The following is a 23,829-nucleotide window of genomic DNA, read 5'->3' on the forward strand; positions in this document are numbered from 1 at the left end:
CTTCATCTTTGCAGTCGACACAGAAAACACTTGTTTATTATAAACAATTAAAACGTCTCCTTGCTATTTTTGACATATTCATAATCATTACTTTTGCTGGTTCTTTGTGACAGCTTTTAGATGCTTTGTTGGCAGCGCCACCCACATGTTGATCGAGTCACACCGCATCAGCACCGAAAACATGATTTTTTTCTAATCTAAAATAAAAAATCGTGATACGAACCGAATCATAGGTTTGGTCTATCGTTACAGCCCTAGTAAGATGAGAAAGCAAGAGTTTATGGTTGTAAAAAAAAAAACAATGGCTATCTGAACATCTTTGCCAAGCGCAAACCAGTACAGAAGTAGGCTAATCAATAAATTATCGGGGAGGGTCATGCCTTTTTTCACAATCATTTTGGAGGGTCATAGAAAAATTTATTGCTGGCGAAGGGAGGGTCATGTATTTTTTGACTACAGATCTCAAAACTCCTCCGGTGGCCCCTTAAATAAAAAATGAACAGTCCCTAGGTATCTGAAAAAATTATTCGATGATAACATAAACTTTTCTTTTAAGATCAGAGAAAGAGCGCAATATACTTCCGTCAAAAAGCTGATCAATCATGGTAAGACCCTTCCCAGCAAACACAGAACGTTGGCACAACGTAGCCAACTTTCTAACAACGTTTTAGCAACATGGCCAAAAGGTTGCTATAACTACGTTGTGTGGTGAAGGTTGTTACAGCGTTGTCACAATGTTGATATTAAACCACCGTTCAGGGCCATTGCTTAAGGTTGTGCCAACGGTGTCTTGACAACCACTGGACTACATAATGTACTCATCACTGCCCTGAAGCGCGAAAATCAGCATTTTAAATTCCAACCACCTGTTGTTGGGCTCTTGTGTTCTCATTCATCATCGAGCAAGGATACGTGAGTAGCAGCCTATTAGCCTACCTCAGCTATCAAACACAACCTACAACTTTAATTTCTAATGTGATTAATGTAGCATCGCTCGCACTGTTTAGATTTTCGTTTGATTTTTCCGCTATTTAGTTTTGCTTCTATGATATAATTTGTTTCTTTGCTCCTCTGGATTTGTGGATGTTTCCTCGGTGACACCTGCTTTCGGATACTGTCCGCCATACAGACCCGGTTTTGTTCATTAAATGTTCTGATGTTTTATTTATTATATAGGCCTACTTAAAATGAATTTGTATATTCGTTTATTTCTTTTTTTCACAAATGTATGACTTTTGGTAGTGCAATTTGATTATATGCAGTTTTAATAAAGTTGAAATAACGAAACCTTCTGTCATTTTTACTCTTCAAAGTGTAGGCTACACTTGCAGGTGTTGATAGCCCCATTAAATAATATAGATAAACAATAAACAATAAAAAGTATATAATTATCTAACAAAATACACCATATAAAAATATTGTCAGAACGTCGTCTGTCAGTTGCTGAATGTCGCGCAACAACGTTGCTACAGCCCTGTCACGTCTTACAATTCTACGTTGTTACAATGTTGCAAGCACGTAGACAGCGACGTTGCTATAGCAGAAATGCAACGTGCCACAGACGTTGCCACAACGTAAATGTGTTTGCTGGGTTCTCAGTCCATCTTTTAAAAAAAGCATCCAACCTAGAGGGTAGAAACTCTTAGTCCATGGGCCAGACCAGATATTGGTACCATCTGGGTGGGCAAAACCTTACCTGTACTAAATTGTTTATGGGGTTAATATAAGTTCATTTTAATGTGATAACCTTGCCACAGTCCCAGCTTTTTATACTTTTTTTTAGAATTGGTAATTTTCCTACTTTTATGTATTAGAATTATTTTTGAAAAATACACAAACGTCCAATACCACAATAACAGTGATCTAATATTAATACCAAGCAAACTAAAATATTTGTAAATATTAACAGGCATAATGAAGTCGATATCTTTGAATTTACACTTATATTTTGTTGTTTTGAGCTGTAAAAAATATAAAAGAAAAGAAAAATAACACATGTATTGTCGACTCTACTGTCTACCATTGGAAAGTCATAAAATGTACATACGATTTGTTCTTAATTTTTGTATAATATATTTCAATAAGTTTTGTTTTCAGGTTCATGTGGAATGTATTAGGTAACAGCTTTGTAACACAAGAAAATAAGAAACGTTGAATTTCAGGTAGATATTACCACATACAGTGGGTATGAAAAGTATTCATACCCCCTGTAAATATGATCAAAAATAAATCTTTCATTCAAAAAAATTGATCATTCGTTAAAAAAATTGGCAAAATTCTAACCTTTCATTAAAGTAAAAGAATTCAAATTGGGGGGTGGGGGGTGGGGAATCACATTATGAAAATGTGATAAATGTGAAATAAATGTTTTTCTCCAAAACACGTTGGCCACAATTATTCATACCCTTTTAGTAAATACCTTTTGCAACCTCCTTTTGCCAAGATAACAGCTCTGAGTTTTCTCCTATAATGCCTGATGAGTTTGGAGAACACCTGACAAGAGATCAGCGACCATTCCTTCGCTCATGGCAGATGCTTCATTTTGTGCTCCCTAACACATTTTTGTGTTGATTTTGATGTTTGTTTTGGATCGTTTTCCTAATGGAAGATCCGACCACGGCCCATTATAAGATTTCTAGCAGAAGGCATCAGGTTTTGATTTTTTATCTGTTGATATTTGATAGAATCCACAATGCCATGTATCTGAATAAGAAATCCAGGACCTCCAGCAGAAAAATAGGCCCACAACATTAAAGATCCAGTGGTATATTAAATTGTACACATGGGGTAATTTTTATCCTTGTGTGCACCAAACCCATCTAGCGTGTTTGCTGCCAAAAAGCTCTTTTTTAATTTCATCTGACCACAGAAGCCTGTGCCGTTTGAAGTTCCAGTCGTGTCTGACAACTGAATACAGTGAGGAAAATAAGTATTTGAACACCCTGCTATTTTGCAAGTTCTCCCACTTGGAAATCATGGAGGGGTCTGAAATTGTCATCGTAGGTGCATGTCCACTGTGAGAGACAATCTAAAAAAAAAAAATCCAGAAATCACAATATATGATTTTTTTAACTATTTATTTGTATGATACAGCTGCAAATAAGTATTTGAACACCTGTCTATCAGCTAGAATTCTGACCCTCAAAGACCTGTTAGTTTGCCTTTAAAATGTCCACCTCCACTCCATTTATTATCCTAAATTAGATGCACCTGTTTGAGGTCGTTAGCTGCATAAAGACACCTGTCCACCCCATACAATCAGTAAGAATCCAACTACTAACATGGCCAAGACCAAAGAGCTGTACAAAGACACGAGAGACAAAATTGTACACCTCCACAAGGCTGGAAAGGGCTACGGGGAAATTGCCAAGCAGCTTGGTGAAAAAAGGTCCACTGTTGGAGCAATCATTAGAAAATGGAAGAAGCTAAACATGACTGTCAATCTCCCTCGGACTGGGGCTCCATGCAAGATCTCACCTCGTGGGGTCTCAATGATCCTAAGAAAGGTGAGAAATCAGCCCAGAACTACACGGGAGGAGCTGGTCAATGACCTGAAAAGAGCTGGGACCACCGTTTCCAAGGTTACTGTTGGTAATACACTAAGACGTCATGGTTTGAAATCATGCATGGCACGGAAGGTTCCCCTGCTGAAACCAGCACATGTCAAGGCTCGTCTTAAGTTTGCCAATGACCATTTGGATGATCCAGAGGAGTCATGTAAGAAAGTCATGTGGTCAGATGAGACCAAAATAAAACTTTTTGGTCATAATTCCACTAAACGTGTTTGGAGGATAAGAATGATGAGTACCATCCCAAGAACACCATCCCTACTGTGAAGCATGGGGGTGGTAGCATCATGCTTTGGGGGTGTTTTTCTGCACATGGGACAGGGCGACTGCACTGTATTAAGGAGAGGATGACCGGGGCCATGTATTGCGAGATTTTGGGGAACAACCTCCTTCCCTCAGTTAGAGCATTGAAGATGGGTCGAGGCTGGGTCTTCCAACATGACAATGACCCGAAGCACACAGCCAGGATAACCAAGGAGTGGCTCTGTAAGAAGCATATCAAGGTTCTGGAGTGGCCTAGCCAGTCTCCAGACCTAAACCCAATAGAGAATCTTTGGAGGGAGCTCAAACTCCGTGTTTCTCAGCGACAGCCCAGAAACCTGACTGATCTAGAGAAGATCTGTGTGGAGGAGTGGGCCAAAATCCCTCCTGCAGTGTGTGCAAACCTGGTGAAAAACTACAGGAAACGTTTGACCTCTGTAATTGCAAACAAAGGCTACTGTACCAAATATTAGCATTGATTTTCTCAGGTGTTCAAATACTTATTTGCAGCTGTATCATACACATAAATAGTTAAAAAATCATACATTGTGATTTCTGGATTTTTATTTTTAGATTATGTCTCTCACAGTGGACATGCACCTACGATGACAATTTCAGACCCCTCCATGATTTCTAAGTGGGAGAACTTGCAAAATAGCAGGGTGTTCAAATACTTATTTTTCTCACTGTATGCTGGAGTTTGTTCTTGGAGGAGCGAGGAGCATTTTTCTTGTAACCCTCCCAAACAACACGTGGGGATGTAGGGGTTGATTTTTTTATAGGCTTTCTGACCCCAAGACTCAACTAATCTCTGCAATTCTCCATCTATGATCCTTGAAGAGTCTTTGGCCACTCAAACCATCCTCCTCACTGTGCATTAAGATAATATAGACACACGTCCTCTTCCTGGCAGATTTGTAACATTTTTACTTGATTATAACTTCTTAATTATTGCCCTGATGGTCAAAATGGGGATTTTCAATTCTTTTACTTCAATGAAAGGTTAGATTTTTGCCAATTTTTTGAACGAAAGATCCAATTTTTTTAATGAAAGATTTATTTTTTACAGCCATTTTTGATCATATTTACCGGGGGTATGAATACTTTCCTGTATGCTGTATGCCCAGAAACCCCATTTTATTCCAAAATCTTGTTTATCTTGGTCACAACCTTCATTGCTATTATATTATGCCGTTTTCTAACCATAAAATAAACAGCTCCGATGTCAATCTAAAAGATTAACTACCGGACAGCTCGCGGTCATTCGGCAAACAGTCACGGACATTGGATCCATTGTGATATTTTAGCTTTGTGCACAAACTTGCAAACCAACAGGCCTTCACCTACACTTGCATATTTTGTGATGCTACGTTAAGTTGTTTCTTCCAGTGGATGCAGTCAACCAGACCACTGAGGAGACCATCAACAAGGACACACAGACAGCAGGAGGAACAAAGGGCTTCCCGAAGTACTACCTGACAGCAGAGTACCGCAGCGCATACCTAAGAAAGCTGAGAGAGATGGTCGGTTGGGGTGATTCTCTGCTGAATCATCCAGAACTACAGCCGCCCAGGTTCAGAAGAGATGAGGCAGATTGTCCAGTCCATCTTTGATCTCCTGGAAAATTGCTGGCAGAATCCGTTCAGTCCAGAACAAGAAGAGTTAGTCAGTCTGTCAATTGTAACTGTAGCCCCACCTGATGTGGCAAATGAACTCTTGAGGCCAAGAAGATTAGAGAAGAGGTTTACCAAAATTTCAAGACAGAATATCTGGAAACAAGAGTGATACTTTTCTACAACAAGAAAAAAATTAAAAACATTCTCAGAGATCAAGAAGAAGCAACACAGCCAGGAGCAAGCCAAGCAGGTAGTATTGTAGGCCAAAAGAAACCTCTTTGGTCACGTGATCTTGGTGGCACAGAGCCTACAACTACACATGAGTGACGTCTTGGCTCATCCTCTGCCTTGGGCCCTAGCTAACAAGGATGGGTCTCTACGCAAGACCAACAAGGCAGCTTTGGCCAGAGAGTTGGAGAAGAGCGTGTCCCCAGCTGAGGAAATCCCAGAGCCATCAACAATCGCCATTGATGGAATGAGCCTGTTACAGAAACTGAAGGACCAAGACAATTCCTTTGCGCAGTTGGCTGTCTCAGCTCTGGACAAAGAGCTGCATGAAGGGGGGGAGAGCCAGCGTATAGATGTTGTCTTTGATGTGTACAAGGACATCTATTACACGGAACGTGAAAATAGAGACACCAGCCACCATAGTCACGTTTGCCTGGAGCCAGAGCGCCTGACATCAAAGCAAATTTAAAAGTGCTGCTTATGCTAATCGTTTTTTCTAAAATTATTTTCTAAAATTATTATTCACGTCAGCACTAATGATGTTCGACTCTGCCAGTCGGAGATCACCAAAATTAACGTTAAAGAGGTGTGTGAACTCGCAAGTACGATGTCAGGTACTGTAATTTGCTCTGGCCCCCTTCCTGTTCGCAGGAGTGATGAGATAGTTAGCAGATTGTCATCACTCAATGGTTGGCTGTCTAAATGGTGTCCGCAAAATAATATAGAGTTCATAGACAATTGGAAAAGATTTTTTGGGCAAACCTGACTAGTGTTGAAAAGAGATGGTATTCATCCCTCCTGGGATGGTGCTGCTCTTCTCTCTAGTAATATGGCTCATAGTCTTAGAGCTCAAACATGACAATCTGGGGTTCAGGTCAGGAAGCAGACAGACTGGCTAAACCGACCGTCTGCTAGCTGTCTCACGTCACCAAGGTCAGATAAATCCCATCACATAGAGCCTCTTTCACCTATTATCATCATATAGAGACTGTGTCTGTTCCCCGAATTAGGAAATACAAAAAACTCCCAAACCCATCTAAGGGTAAAATATTTATTGATGTTCAACAAATAAAAAAACACAGATATAATACAATTGAGCAAATGATAAAGCTCGGTTTGATGAATATTCGAATATTGCTGAATATTCGATCCCTTACTTCAAAAGCACTTATTGTTAATGATATGATTACAGACTATAACCTAGATGTGCTGTGTTTGACAAAAACCTGGCTAAAACCAAACGATTTCATTACTTTAAATGAGTCCACCCCGCAAGATTACTGTTATAAACATGAGCCTCATCTGAAAGGCAAAGGGGGTGGTGTTGCTGTAATTTATAATAATACTTTCAAAATTACTAGTTTCAAATATAATTCTTTTGAAGTGTTGGTGCTTAATGTAACAACATCGAGTGTAAATGATAAATCACGTTTGAATTTGTGCTGGCTAATGTAAACAGGCCACCAGGACACCATACAGACTTTATCAAAGAATTTGAGAACTTTCTATCAGAGTTAATACTGGCTGCAGATATAATCCTAATTGTTGGTGATTTTAATATACATGTAGATAACGAAAAAAATGCATTGGGATTGGCATTTAAAGATATTCTTAACTCTATTGGAGTTAGATAACACGTGTCAGGACCTACTCATTCTCGTAATCATACTCTAGATCTAATACTATCACATGGAATCAGTGTTGATGCCGTTGAAATTCTGCAGCAGAGCGATGATATCTCAGATCATTATCTAGTCTCATGTAAACTTCATTTAGCCAAGGTTGCAAAGCTGATTCCGTGTTTCAAATATGTTAGAACTATCACTTCTGCCACTAAAGATTGCTTTATTAATAATCTTTCTGATCAGTTTCAACATCTCAGCATCCCAGATAGCTTAGAAGAACTTGATATTGCGACAGAAACTTTTAACTCACTTTAATTAATAATATATATATTAAAAAATTAAATATTCAAAACTAAACTAAAACTTCAAACTAAATTCAAAACCTTTTGTCAAATTATTTATTTATTTAAAATTTAAATTTTGGTAAAATGCAGCCTTGCTTAGTAAAAATCTACCCTGACCTCAAACATTTGAACCAAAAAAAAATATTTTAAACGTTCATCAACATAATAACTGTCTTGTATGGCATAGTGTATATTTGTACATAGTTTGTTGATCACACATGGTGATGGGTTTAGGTGATGTCATCTCAATGGGTGTCTTAAAGACCTACCCCATTAATATGTATCGTACAGTGGCAGGATCCAAGTTATGTTAAATACCCGCATTGATTTTTCCTCCAGAAATGCATAACATTCAGCCTAACAAATCCTAACAAAGCAAAATATCTGGTGAAAATGAATGATTAAGCTAATAATGCTAATTATGCTAATCATGCAAATTGCTCAACATAATTATGCAAATTATGCAAATTAGCATCCAGCAGTTTCTGTATGGGGACCCATACTTCACATTCCTGCAATAAAACTTTGGTGTACTCAACATTTCCGGGTTCACCTAGTTGGCTACTAGACTATTTCATGACATTGGGGTATTACGGTTTGACATGCTAAAACTCCCAAATTTACCAATTTTTAGCAATTTATTTTGGAATTATTGCCTTTATCTCATTATTTCACTAATTTGGAACCTACTTTATTTGTGATGAATGAACCACTTGATGAATTATCAACTGGATGAACCAGATTATTTCCATGGAAGGTACTTTTGCCATTTTTTCCGCTTACAGGGGTCAGTCACTTCAAGCGGTCATAACCACTACTAAGCTGCCAGTTGGCAAGGGTTATCATGTCAAAACATTATCTAGGGATGCATATGATGTAAAAAATCGCAACTAGAATTTGCCCACCCAGATGGTACCAATACGTGAAATTTTGGGTCTTGGCCCAAGGACTATCTGGGTTATCTGCTATGGACATAGCCCTTGATAAGGTTGCCACTCCTTTCAGTTTTTTCTGAACTGTTGTCCACACTCTCAGACTTTGCTTAACCCATTTATTTGTTATTTTCATCTTTTTCTGAGATTGACATAAAAGCTAGTATTGATAAATGGGCATTTGGATCAGAGCTCTGTTCTATACTAACCCATCCTGTTTCAACATCGTTGTTGATCCATGCCACTATCGATACTAGTTGGGCAGCCCAATAATAGTATCTTAAATTAGGGAGACGTAGCCCTCCTCTGTCTTTTCCTAAAGTCAATGTTTTTAATTTTATTCTGGGTCGTTTATTCTGCCATATGAACTTTGATATGAGTTTTTCTATCATATTTAATGTAGTTGCAGGAATCCATACTGGGAGGGATTGAAATAAAAAGAGCAATCTTGGCAAAATGTTCATTCTTATTGTCTCAATCCTACCAAACAGCGAAAGTGGCAGCACTTCCCACCTTAATAGATAATTTTTAAGGGTATTAATTAGCTTATTATAGTTTGCTTGATACAACTGTGAAAGTCTGGGTGTAATGGTAACTCCTAAATACTTGAATCCCTGTTTAGACCATCTAAAAGATGTTATATCGTTTAGTTCTACGGGCCAGACTCCAGTGATCATAAGTGCCTCCCCAGCTAGCAGGGAACGTTCTCAGAACGTTGGCTAACATTCCCTACAAGTTTGGTTAATGTTTTAAAGAAAACATTTGAAGGTAAGGTTCAAAGAATGTTTTAAGGATGTTTTCTCATTTCAAATAATGTTTCTATAAGGTTAAATGTAAACTAAGATATAACGTTTTAACTGTTACACTTTGAGGATGTTTTGGGAATGTTATCCTACACAGCAAAAACTTGTGTTAAATGAACTCTCCTGGGAGTTTATTTGACTCCACACTCAAAGGGTTAAAGTGTTAAACTATGAGTGTTAAATGAACACTGAAGAGTGTTAAAGTTAATGAGATAATTAAGTGAACAACTGAGCGATGATTGAGCATTATTTATGAACACCTGATGTTAACGAGCAGAATCACTGAAGGAGAAAACTGTAATTTTAAGTCACCATTATGGAGATCAGTGTTTGCTTTAGATGGGCTCTTGACCCTTAAACTACTAATTTTTGAATTTTGTTTGGCTGCTGTAACTGATTATAACTGTCAGATGAACAAAGAGAAATGTGATCAGGTGTTGTTGGTTATATTTTGACGTAATCATCGTTTGACCTGAATCACTAAATACATTAGGAGAGTTCGGTATACCATGTTGATTACAGCAGCCCTGTTATTCTACAGTATATGATTTGTAACAATTACTAAAGAATAAAAAATATTTCTTAAAAGTTTTGTTCTAAAGATTAAAAATATATATATTTAGACACACAGACATCAAGATTCAGCCTGTAAATCTCAGCAATGGTGACAATAATAAAGCATGTTGCAGTGCATTCTGGGTGCCACCAATCAAAACTCATTCATGGATCCCATCATGCATTCCAGTATGAATAAATTATGATCTGAATTGTCTTGGTCATTTCCTTTTCCTAATTATTTTTTTTTTGTTTTAGTCCTTGGGCCAAGACCCAAAATTTCACGTATTGGTACCATCTGGGTGGGCAAATTCTAGTTGCGATTTTTTACATCATATGCATCCCTAGATAATGTTTTGACATGATAACCCTTGCCAACTGGCAGCTTAGTAGTGGTTATGACCGCTTGAAGTGACTGACCCCTGTAAGCGGAAAAAATGGCAAAAGTACCTTCCATGGAAATAATCTGGTTCATCCAGTTGATAATTCATCAAGTGGTTCATTCATCACAAATAAAGTAGGTTCCAAATTAGTGAAATAATGAGATAAAGGCAATAATTCCAAAATAAATTGCTAAAAATTGGTAAATTTGGGAGTTTTAGCATGTCAAACCGTAATACCCCAATGTCATGAAATAGTCTAGTAGCCAACTAGGTGAACCCGGAAATGTTGAGTACACCAAAGTTTTATTGCAGGAATGTGAAGTATGGGTCCCCATACAGAAACTGCTGGATGCTAATTTGCATAATTTGCATAATTATGTTGAGCAATTTGCATGATTAGCATAATTAGCATTATTAGCTTAATCATTCATTTTCACCAGATATTTTGCTTTGTTAGGATTTGTTAGGCTGAATGTTATGCATTTCTGGAGGAAAAATCAATGCGGGTATTTAACATAACTTGGATCCTGCCACTGTACGATACATATTAATGGGGTAGGTCTTTAAGACACCCATTGAGATGACATCACCTAAACCCATCACCATGTGTGATCAACAAACTATGTACAAATATACACTATGCCATACAAGACAGTTATTATGTTGATGAACGTTTAAAATATTTTTTTTTGGTTCAAATGTTTGAGGTCAGGGTAGATTTTTACTAAGCAAGGCTGCATTTTACCAAAATTTAAATTTTAAATAAATAAATAATTTGACAAAAGGTTTTGAATTTAGTTTGAAGTTTTAGTTTAGTTTTGAATATTTAATTTTTTAATATATATATTATTAATTAAAGTGAGTTAAAAGTTTCTGTCGCAATATCAAGTTCTTCTAAGCTATCTGGGATGCTGAGATGTTGAAACTGATCAGAAAGATTATTAATAAAGCAATCTTTAGTGGCAGAAGTGATAGTTCTAACATATTTGAAACACGGAATCAGCTTTGCAACCTTGGCTAAATGAAGTTTACACGAGACTAGATAATGATCTGAGATATCATCGCTCTGCTGCAGAATTTCAACGGCATCAACACTGATTCCATGTGATAGTATTAGATCTAGAGTATGATTACGAGAATGAGTAGGTCCTGACACGTGTTATCTAACTCCAATAGAGTTAAGAATATCTTTAAATGCCAATCCCAATGCATTTTTTTCGTTATCTACATGTATATTAAAATCACCAACAATTAGGATTATATCTGCAGCCAGTATTAACTCTGATAGAAAGTTCTCAAATTCTTTGATAAAGTCTGTATGGTGTCCTGGTGGCCTGTTTACATTAGCCAGCACAAATTCAAACGTGATTTATCATTTACACTCGATGTTGTTACATTAAGCACCAACACTTCAAAAGAATTATATTTGAAACTAGTAATTTTGAAAGTATTATTATAAATTACAGCAACACCACCCCCTTTGCCTTTCAGATGAGGCTCATGTTTATAACAGTAATCTTGCGGGGTGGACTCATTTAAAGTAATGAAATCGTTTGGTTTTAGCCAGGTTTTTGTCAAACACAGCACATCTAGGTTATAGTCTGTAATCATATCATTAACAATAAGTGCTTTTGAAGTAAGGGATCGAATATTCAGCAATATTCGAATATTCATCAAACCGAGCTTTATCATTTGCTCAATTGTATTATATCTGTGTTTTTTTATTTGTTGAACATCAATAAATATTTTACCCTTAGATGGGTTTGGGAGTTTTTTGTATTTCCTAATTCGGGGAACAGACACAGTCTCTATATGATGATAATAGGTGAAAGAGGCTCTATGTGATGGGATTTATCTGACCTTGGTGACGTGAGACAGCTAGCAGACGGTCGGTTTAGCCAGTCTGTCTGCTTCCTGACCTGAACCCCAGATTGTCATGTTTGAGCTCTAAGACTATGAGCCATATTACTAGAGAGAAGAGCAGCACCATCCCAGGAGGGATGAATACCATCTCTTTTCAACACTAGTCAGGTTTGCCCAAAAAATCTTTTCCAATTGTCTATGAACTCTATATTATTTTGCGGACACCATTTAGACAGCCAACCATTGAGTGATGACAATCTGCTAACTATCTCATCACTCCTGCGAACAGGAAGGGGGCCAGAGCAAATTACAGTACCTGACATCGTACTTGCGAGTTCACACACCTCTTTAATATTAATTTTGGTGATCTCCGACTGGCAGAGTCGAACATCATTAGTGCTGACGTGAATAATAATTTTAGAAAATAATTTTAGAAAAAACGATTAGCATAAGCAGCACTTTTAAATTTGCTTTGATGTCAGGCGCTCTGGCTCCAGGCAAACGTGACTATGGTGGCTGGTGTCTCTATTTTCACGTTCCGTGTAATAGATGTCCTTGTACACATCAAAGACAACATCTATACGCTGGCTCTCCCCCCCTTCATGCAGCTCTTTGTCCAGAGCTGAGACAGCCAACTGCGCAAAGGAATTGTCTTGGTCCTTCAGTTTCTGTAACAGGCTCATTCCATCAATGGCGATTGTTGATGGCTCTGGGATTTCCTCAGCTGGGGACACGCTCTTCTCCAACTCTCTGGCCAAAGCTGCCTTGTTGGTCTTGCGTAGAGACCCATCCTTGTTAGCTAGGGTCAGGTTTCTGGGCTGTCGCTGAGAAACACGGAGTTTGAGCTCCCTCCAAAGATTCTCTATTGGGTTTAGGTCTGGAGACTGGCTAGGCCACTCCAGAACCTTGATATGCTTCTTACAGAGCCACTCCTTGGTTATCCTGGCTGTGTGCTTCGGGTCATTGTCATGTTGGAAGACCCAGCCTCGACCCATCTTCAATGCTCTAACTGAGGGAAGGAGGTTGTTCCCCAAAATCTCGCAATACATGGCCCCGGTCATCCTCTCCTTAATACAGTGCAGTCGCCCTGTCCCATGTGCAGAAAAACACCCCCAAAGCATGATGCTACCACCCCCATGCTTCACAGTAGGGATGGTGTTCTTGGGATGGTACTCATCATTCTTATCCTCCAAACACGTTTAGTGGAATTATGACCAAAAAGTTTTATTTTGGTCTCATCTGACCACATGACTTTCTTACATGACTCCTCTGGATCATCCAAATGGTCATTGGCAAACTTAAGACGAGCCTTGACATGTGCTGGTTTCAGCAGGGGAACCTTCCGTGCCATGCATGATTTCAAACCATGACGTCTTAGTGTATTACCAACAGTAACCTTGGAAACGGTGGTCCCAGCTCTTTTCAGGTCATTGACCAGCTCCTCCCGTGTAGTTCTGGGCTGATTTCTCACCTTTCTTAGGATCATTGAGACCCCACGAGGTGAGATCTTGCATGGAGCCCCAGTCCGAGGGAGATTGACAGTCATGTTTAGCTTCTTCCATTTTCTAATGATTGCTCCAACAGTGGACCTTTTTTCACCAAGCTGCTTGGCAATTTCCCCGTAGCCCTTTCCAGCCTTGTGGAGGTGTACAATTTTGTCTCTCGTGTCTTTGTACAGCTCTTTGGTCTTGGCCATGTTAGTAGTTGGATTCTTACTGATTGTATGGGGTGGACAGGTGTCTTTATGCAGCTAACGACCTCAAACAGGTGCATCTAATTTAGGATAATAAATGGAGTGGAGGTGGACATTTTAAAGGCAAACTAACAGGTCTTTGAGGGTCAGAATTCTAGCTGATAGACAGGTGTTCAAATACTTATTTGCAGCTGTATCATACAAATAAATAGTTAAAAAAATCATATATTGTGATTTCTGGATTTTTTTTTTTTAGATTGTCTCTCACAGTGGACATGCACCTACGATGACAATTTCAGACCCCTCCATGATTTCCAAGTGGGAGAACTTGCAAAATAGCAGGGTGTTCAAATACTTATTTTCCTCACTGTATTCAGTTGTCAGACACGACTGGAACTTCAAACGGCACAGGCTTCTGTGGTCAGATGAAATTAAAAAAGAGCTTTTTGGCAGCAAACACGCTAGATGGGTTTGGTGCACACAAGGATAAAAATTACCCCATGTGTACAATTTAATATACCACTGGATCTTTAATGTTGTGGGCCTATTTTTCTGCTGGAGGTCCTGGATTTCTTATTCAGATACATGGCATTGTGGATTCTATCAAATATCAACAGATAAAAAATCAAAACCTGATGCCTTCTGCTAGAAATCTTATAATGGGCCGTGGTCGGATCTTCCATTAGGAAAACGATCCAAAACAAACATCAAAATCAACACAAAAATGTGTTAGGGAGCACAAAATGAAGCATCTGCCATGAGCGAAGGAATGGTCGCTGATCTCTTGTCAGGTGTTCTCCAAACTCATCAGGCATTATAGGAGAAAACTCAGAGCTGTTATCTTGGCAAAAGGAGGTTGCAAAAGGTATTTACTAAAAGGGTATGAATAATTGTGGCCAACGTGTTTTGGAGAAAAACATTTATTTCACATTTATCACATTTTCATAATGTGATTCCCCACCCCCCACCCCCCAATTTGAATTCTTTTACTTTAATGAAAGGTTAGAATTTTGCCAATTTTTTTAACGAATGATCAATTTTTTTGAATGAAAGATTTATTTTTGATCATATTTACAGGGGGTATGAATACTTTTCATACCCACTGTATGTGGTAATATCTACCTGAAATTCAACGTTTCTTATTTTCTTGTGTTACAAAGCTGTTACCTAATACATTCCACATGAACCTGAAAACAAAACTTATTGAAATATATTATACAAAAATTAAGAACAAATCGTATGTACATTTTATGACTTTCCAATGGTAGACAGTAGAGTCGACAATACATGTGTTATTTTTCTTTTCTTTTATATTTTTTACAGCTCAAAACAACAAAATATAAGTGTAAATTCAAAGATATCGACTTCATTATGCCTGTTAATATTTACAAATATTTTAGTTTGCTTGGTATTAATATTAGATCACTGTTATTGTGGTATTGGACGTTTGTGTATTTTTCAAAAATAATTCTAATACATAAAAGTAGGAAAATTACCAATTCTAAAAAAAAGTATAAAAAGCTGGGACTGTGGCAAGGTTATCACATTAAAATGAACTTATATTAACCCCATAAACAATTTAGTACAGGTAAGGTTTTGCCCACCCAGATGGTACCAATATCTGGTCTGGCCCATGGACTATTTGTCACCATTGTTGAGATTCATACACAATCTTGATGTCTGTTTGTGCCTAAACAAAATGTTTTTTTGTTTTTTTTGTCAAAACGACTTTTAAGAAATGGTTTGGAAAATATTGAGCATTCTGGCTCTTATGCTATAGAATCATTGTGGTGATGTAATAAACAATATAAATCTAAGTCAGAGATTTGGCTCTAAATGAGTATGGTGATTTTGGTCAAAATTATGATTGTCAAAACATAACCAACGATATCTGATCACCTTTTCTCTTTGTTCATATGGCAGTTATAACTAAGTCACAACAGCCAAACAAAATCTAAAATTAACTATGTAAGGGTCAGGAACCCAACTAAAGCAAATACTGATCTCTATAATGGTGACTTAAAAATAGCAGTTTTCTCCTTCAGTGATTCTGCTTGTTAACATCAGGTGTCTTCAATAATGATCAATCATCACTCAATTAATCACTTAATTATCTCATTAACTTTAACACTATTTCGTGTTCATTTAACACTCATAGTTTAACACTTTAACCCTTTGAGTGTGGAGTCAAATAAACTCCCAGGAGAGTTCATTTAACACAAGTTTTTGCTGTGTAGGATAACATTCCCAAAACATCCTCAAAGTGTAACAGTTAAAACGTTATATCTTAGTTTACATTTACATTATTTGAAATGAGAAAACATCCTTAATACATTCTTTGAACCTTACATTTAAATGTTTTCTTTAAAACATTAACCAAACTTGTAGGGAATGTTAGCCAACGTTCTGAGAACGTTCCCTGCTAGCTGGGCAGTTTTGAGGAGAAAATTATACCCGTTTAGTTGAATGAATGTCAATATTTAAAACTTTAAAAATGTAGACTTACACTACCATGCATGTCATCTTTCATTTTATAGACCCCTTCACGGTCGACGTCATAGGAAAATTCTAAGGTCGCAGTGCGCATGTCGGGGTCAGAAAGTTTTTCATTCCATCCCATTGAATTGTGTGTTAACCAGAGAATTTCTCGTCAAGAAAAAATGCCTACTTGTTGCGTCGTGGACTGTGAAAATCACACCAGTTGTGGAGTCAAGTTTTTCAAGGTTCCTGCAGGATCTCATCCGTTTAAAAAAAAAAAAATAGACGACATCTGTTCAGATCTATTCTTTTTACAGTCTATGGTTCAGATAGATAGGCTACTGCTATCTGCTAAGTAGCATGACACAGGTCACAATTAATGCCAGATATCGAACTTCACCTAACTATTAAACCAGTCTACAGTTTACAGAAAACATTTGTTTACTTACCAGGGCTTAACTATACCGTTGTTGTCACAATAACTGTCAATAACACAATAGCACTACAAACACGAGCATCTTTGATAGTAGCATTGTCCCAGTCTGCCCGTTTATTATATATATAAAAAAAACACATACTTAACAGTGTTAAATTTGAAAAAATACTGTTCGACAGAACTGCTTGCTTGTTACCACAGTTATCTGTGTGGTTCCTTGGCGATGAAGTTCCACATTTGCGGCTGTCCAACACGAAAATGCATGCAGCAAATAAGCCGTTCACATTTGTTCAGATAACTCCAAATTTCTCCCACACACTGGACTTGATTTTTGATGACTGTCGACAACTTTAAAATCTCCACTAGTTATCCTTCAACTCCTCAGCATCCATCTTGACGACTGCAAGCAGATCGCGCGCGCGGTTATGATGCATTTTTAAAAGTGAAAGATCCTGGGAGGGCGTGGCGCGTGGGCAAATAAACTGATGTGGATTTTGAATATTTTTTATCAACTTGAAATACAGGCATAATTTTGTAGACGTGTTCCTAAAAATATTAATATATTTTTACGTTTGCATGTGATTGTTTTAAACCCGTGTTTAGACCCGTGTTTCCCCCGTGTCCGACCCGACACAGTTGGATATTTTTCACCCGTTTGAGCAAAATTTGAACCGAACCCGTGCAGGACTCTAATCAGGCAGACAATCGCCATTAGCTAAAACAAATTTATTATGGTTCTGTTCCCGTTCCTGTGATGGCAACAGTGCATACCTTTGACACAATATGCCGGTCTATTAGCCGCACCATTTTTCTGACCCCATGCTGCGCGCTCACCCAACCTAGACGTTCGATGTTTACAAACATTGAAGGGGTCTATAGTGTGACATCTAAGCGAGGTCATCAGCGCTGCCAGTCAAGACAAGCAGCTTTGTGGGTTAGTGAGTTCTAATGTTAAAGACACTATCAACAATAGTCATATTTTGACTTTTAATGCCTAAATGTTGATAATATTAGTCCAAATTACTCTTTTATTACTAGTACTATAATTCAGTTTAAAAATACCGGCACCATTTATTATTTTCAAGCATGTTAATGGCATATTTTTAAGAATGAAGAGCAGTACTGATCACTGATATAGCTACTTATGTCTCGATGAAAATTTATTTTTCCAAAATTTGAAACATTAGGCTTAAAAAATATAACTTTTAATTTAAGTGAACTTAAAACAATCCTCACTTAAACCCATAATAAATGCAGTGGCGGTTCTAGAGGGGGGCCAGTGCCCCTGTGACAACAAGCTTGGACCCCCTTGTGGCCCCCCTAAATGTGGAGTGTGAAATAATTTTTACAAAACTATTTTTTGCTATCGTTGTTTTTCACATCCGTTATTAGACAGTGGCAACACGGAACACAAATGTAACCCTAGAGGGACTGCTTAAATTGGATCTGCAGGGTTTTTTCTATTCAGAAGTTGGTGGACGTTTTGTGCAAATATTATAGTTAAAGCAAAGAAGGAAAGAGGTGACTGTGAGTAAAGTTGTTAATATGTTGTATTTGTATTAAATGCATTACAGAAGTGTAACGTTAGATCAGCTAATCTTAACCTGGCCGTTTGTTAGTTTATGGCAGTTTGAAAAAGGATAAAATATATGATCAACAAACTCATGGTGCTGAGTATTTTTAGTTAAATAGGGATGCAAACAGCTCGCTTTTCTGCGCCTCTTTTTCACGTGAGTTTGGGTGACGAGGGTCTGATTATAATTTCACAAAGTCATCTGAAGCCATTCCATAGCTTAATGTGAGGAACAGAAGTCTATTTACATTATTATTACTGCAATACTGGCGCGCATCCTTTTTTTGTGTGTGTGTTTCAGGAGGGCATTCATTCACTAACAGCGCGTTCTCTTTTGTCTTCTCGCGCATTGATAGTTTAAAACATTTGCGTGAAGGAGAGCATGATCATATAACCCAAAGGATGACAGAAAGAATGGACGCTGCGATAAATATTTTAACACGTTAAAGCTGAACAAAAATTAATCGCATACGTTTACGTTGACAGCACTAACGTGAGGGGTGGGGTGAGGGGGGGCAACAGTTTTTGGAAAGTGTCAAAGTGTTTTTTTCTTCCTCACAGCCGCACACCATTTTTTTCTCCATTCTGTCACCTGATGGGAGTTTTGTTTCTTTGCCGCTGTTGCCTTACCTTTTGGCTTGCTTAGTTGGGGACATTTAACATTCAACATGTTGTGTTTCTATACCGCTGTAACATCTGAGTCCATCTACAACATTCCCAATAAACCTATTACAATCATAGATTGCCCTTACCTGCCGGTTAAAGATGCTATAAATGGCTTCAGGGTCCTCGGCGGTGTCCAATCCAGTTCAATCCGGGGTCCGTTTCACTGGGCGTTTGCTTAGTATTAATATCTAAACTACAACTAAGTAAAGATATCTCTAGGAAAAAATCACTCTGAGACTTATTTTAAAAGTTTTTCGAATCACCAAAAATTGGCTTTGTTTTACTTAAAAAGGTTTCAGAACAATACAAAGACAATAAATTCAAAAAGGAAAAATAACAGAAATGTGTATAGGTCTTCACCTCGAAGTGCGGCCCCGAACAACTGGACACAAAACCTTTTATATGGTTTGATAGGGGCCGTCTTTGGCTTTTAGGGCTGTCCCTTACATTAAAGCAATTCTTAAAATGGTAAAATATCTGGTCTGGAATATTCCATGACCCTAAAGCTATTATGCAATAAGCATGCGTGTATAGGTTATCTCATATGTGCCACCTATGCTAAAAAGCTTAATATACATTTTGACCGTTTCTTGGCCTGCAGGTGTTAAAACCAAAGCTCGCTTCTCGCCTCATCTCTAACTGTGAGGAGGTCTCTTTCTATCTTCTTAAACCGTGCTAAAAGGTCAAGTAAGCAGGCATGGCCTTAACACCTGTTGTTCCACTGAACTCACTCAGAGAGATCAAAGGAAACCACAAACACTGTGGTTGCAAAGCAAGCTTGCAACATGCTTCCAGTGCTGCAAGCTTCTTTTGCAAGCAAGGACATTTAAACTATAATACCTTTTCACAGGGCAAGTTTGGATCAAGTAATTCAAACTTCTCCTGTAAACAGGATATTTCACAATTCGGACATTTAAACTGATTCTCTAACATAACTCCCCTTGTAATACTAAGTAATCTTTTATGCAATTTCTCTATCTGCCTTAAAATCCTCACAATTTGTTGGCTTTGATATGTCAGCTTGTTCTGTGGATGTTGGGTCCTTCTTCCTCTTCTCCGTTTTCTTAGCTTTATGAAGTTCTCTGGCGTGGCCTTTCTGGAGTCGTGCTAAAAGATAACTAAAAGATCGTCCATAGATATTTCAATTTTGTCAGTTACTTTTGAGACACTGTCAGGAGAGGTTCCAATTGAAGGGATTTATCAGAAGATTTCATATTAGAATCTAGCAACACAACAAACAATATTATTGATCTGCCTTACTTAAGGTGGACGATGACGCAATTTTCTTCTAGAAACAAACTTTGTTGTATTATTTTCATGTTATCAATGTGAAGCTGCTTTGATACAATCTGTATTGTAAAAAGCGCTATATAAACAAAGGGGACTTTACTTGTGTAATCAACAGGTGGGGACCAACTTGGTTGAATGTATATATATATATATATATATATATATATATATATATATATATATATATATATATATATATATATATATATATATATGAGATTGAAATCACATATACAGTGGCCATCTGGTTTATTGTATTACAGAGACAATAATTATTTTACATTCGTAATATAACAAATATTTGTTACCAATTTATTAGGGCAATGAGACAGGAAATAACCCAGCACATGAGTAAGACTTAACCCAGCAAGATGGTTCATTTCACCCACTGGTTGGGTCAAATGAATGACCCAGAAATATGGGTTAAATGGTAAAACCCAGCATTTGGTCAAACCAACCCAGCGCGTGTTCTGTCCAATAGTGACCCAGCCGTGTGGTTAAGGTTGGGTTATTTTTTAACCCTGCACTTTTTTAGAGTCTATTAACCAATTATACACAAGGACAAAGGTGACACCCATCTGGAGAGGTCAACCCCAGGGCATGACCGGGGGAAAGGTCAAGAGTCCAAGGTCAATTATAAGACCATCAATCATCATTAATTATAGGACCATTAATCATTAATTATAGGACTATTAATCATCATTAATTATAGGACCATTAATCATCATTAATTATAGGACCATTAATCATCATTAATTATAGGACTATTAATCATCATTAATTATAGGACCATTAATCATCATTAATTATAGGACCATTAATCATCATTAATTATAGGACCATTAATCATCATTCATTATAGGACCATTAATCATCAATTATAGGACCATCAATCGTGTATAATACTACTAACATCAACATGGCAGATGTCCGGATCGCATTCATACTTTACGAGATCTGGCCCATAATAATGGATGCGATGAGCCAGACTGAAAGAAAATTACATTATTATTTTAAAATTCATATGCTTTGAAAATCACTGAATAACACATTTTTTTTTATTTTTCTGTCTTTCAATTTCTTCTAGTAGCTCTTTTCTTTCTTTTTCTTTATGGTCTAGTAGCGCTTTTCTTTCTTTTTCTTTCTGGTCTAGTAGCACTTTTCTTTCTTTTTCTTTCTGGTCTAGTAGCTCTTTTTTTTCTTTTTCTTTCTGCTCTTGCAGCTCTTTTTTTTCTTTTTCTTTCTGCTCTTGCAGCTCTTTTTTTTCTTTTTCTTTCTGCTCTTGCAGCTCTTTTATTTCTTCTCCTTTCTGGACCTGCAGATATTTATAGAGTTTTTCCAGTAAGTCATGTTGTTCTTGACGTTCTTTAAGCTTCTCTTTGAGCTCCTGAACGTGCTGCTCTTTTCTCTCACTGAAATCATTCAGTTCTTCTGCTTGTTTTCTGGCTTCATCCTCGTGTTTCTTCTTTATGATTTTTATTTCCTCTCCATGTTTCTGTTTCATTTCATTTCTCTCTTTCTCCTCTTTTTCTTTTCTCTCCTTCTCTTCTTTTTCTCTTCTCTTGATCTCTTCTTCTTGTTCTTGTTTCAGATCTTCAATTGTTTTCTTCCATCTCTTTTTCTCTTCTTCTCGTCTCTCATCATCTTCTCGTTTTATTCTCTCCCACTCCTTTTTTCTCTCTTGTTCTAGTCGTTCATAATATCTTTTCATTTCAGTTTTCTTTTCTTCATATTCTCTCTCTTTGGCTTCTCTTTCTCTTCTCTGTTTCTGTCTCTCGTCCTCTATTTTCTGACTTTCTTCTTCTCTCTCTCTTTCAAATCTCTTTCTCATTTTCTCCAGTTCTTCTTGTTTTTCTCTCAGTTGTTCCTCATGTCTCTCTTTTCTCTTTCTTTCTTCTTCTTCTCGTTCTCTCATCTGTCGTTTCTTTTCATCCTCCCATTCTCTCTGCTGGCGTTTAATTTCCTCTTTTGTCTCTTCTCTGTCATTTTCAGCCTCTTTTATTTTTCTCTCCCATCTCTGTCTCTCTTCCTCTTCTTCTTTCTTCCTCCTTTTCTCCTCAGATTCTCTCTTTTTAGTTCCTCCTTCTTGTTTCATCTTTAATTCTGCTATAATTTGTTCTTGTTCATTTTTTATCTTTTCTTCATCTTGTCTGTATTTTTCTTCTCTCTTTCTATCTTCTTCTTCTCTTTCTTTTTGCTGTATTTCATACTGTAATCTCTGATTTTCAATCTCTCTCTTCACCTCTTCTATTTTTTGATGATATTCAGCTCTTTGCTCATTTTCTTCTTCTGATCGTTTCTGGTTTTCAATCTCTCGTTTCCTCTGTTCTGTTTTCTCTTTCTCTTCAAACTCTTTTCTGAGTTTTTCTTCTTTTTCTCTGATTTGATTCTCCATTTTCTTTCTCTCCTCATCTGCTCTTTGTTTCTCTTCCTCGAGTCTCTTCGTCATGATTTTCATGTCCATCTCATATTTGGCTTGTAATTCTTCTCTCTGAGCCTGAATTTCTCTCTCTCTTTCCTTCATTATTTCCTCCATTCTCTTTTTAATGGACATCTCTGCCTCCTCAAACATGCTGTTAGTGAAGTATCGACCCTCATTACTGTTTTTCACTTCTTCTATCATGTTCAACAGTTGAGTCAGTTGCGTTCTGTCTTGTTTTTCTCTGTTATTGAACACCAGGAATCTGTTTCCACAATCTCTGATCAGTTTCTTCAGTTCAGCAGACTTACTTCTCTTCACATAATCCTCTATAGATTCATCCTCAAGATCGTCTCCTCTAGTGAACAGAACGATGCTGAACTGAGCAGATTTTGGGCCAAAGATCTTCTTTATCAGATCTATAGTGTCTGATTCCACCTGGATGAATCTTCCCACACTCAACACAATGACAAACACATGAGGTCCAGGTGAAGACAGTGAAATACATTTCATTATTTCTTCCACCACATGATCATTTGACAGTGTTGTGTCAAAGAGTCCTGGAGTATCAACAACAGTTACTGATCGACCATCAACTTCACCAACTCTCTTTTCACACACAGTTGTCACTGAATCTGTGTTTGATTGACTCACAAACTCTTTTCTTCCCAGAATAGTGTTTCCTGTTGCACTCTTTCCATTTCCTGTCCTCCCGATCAGCACAATCCTCAGACACTCCTGATCATCTGATTCACCTTCAGCACCTGGAATCATGTAAGAATTTATGTATTACTACTTACTTTTTATTTTTACTCCCTTTTTGATTAAATAACTTATGCATTTAGTGTTGGTAACTGAGTTATCCTGCAGTTGTTTTCCTATGCTGTAGATGGCGCTGTGTAACCATGTATACCTACATTGAAACAGTAAAAGAAGTCAGTTCTAAACGCACTTAGTTTCATTGTGTTATCTATAGCTCCTCAGAATATAATGATATTCTGATAAACACAACAAAATTGGCGACGAGAAGTGGAAATATTGACTTTAACGGAGAAGATTAACGTAAACGAGTGTACTTGCTGACAAATATGAAGA

General features: G+C 37.5%; 1 protein-coding gene across 2 annotated transcripts in view; it reads right to left on the reverse strand.

The window, feature by feature from the left end:
* Positions 1–14,919: 14,919 nt before the first annotated feature.
* LOC311302589 (uncharacterized protein) overlaps positions 14,920–23,829 on the reverse strand; it is a 103,196-nt gene continuing 94,286 nt past the window's right edge. For both annotated transcript variants that reach the window (XM_084428577.1, XM_084428578.1), the window contains exon 8: positions 14,920–23,498. In XM_084428577.1, coding sequence (XP_084284703.1) covers positions 21,352–23,498 — 2,147 coding nt within the window. In that variant the 3' untranslated portion in view covers positions 14,920–21,351. The remainder of the gene's footprint in view (positions 23,499–23,829) is intronic.

The sequence above is a fragment of the Rutilus rutilus genome (genome assembly GCF_951802725.1).
Source record: "Rutilus rutilus genome assembly, chromosome: 1".
NCBI lineage: Eukaryota > Metazoa > Chordata > Actinopteri > Cypriniformes > Leuciscidae > Rutilus > Rutilus rutilus.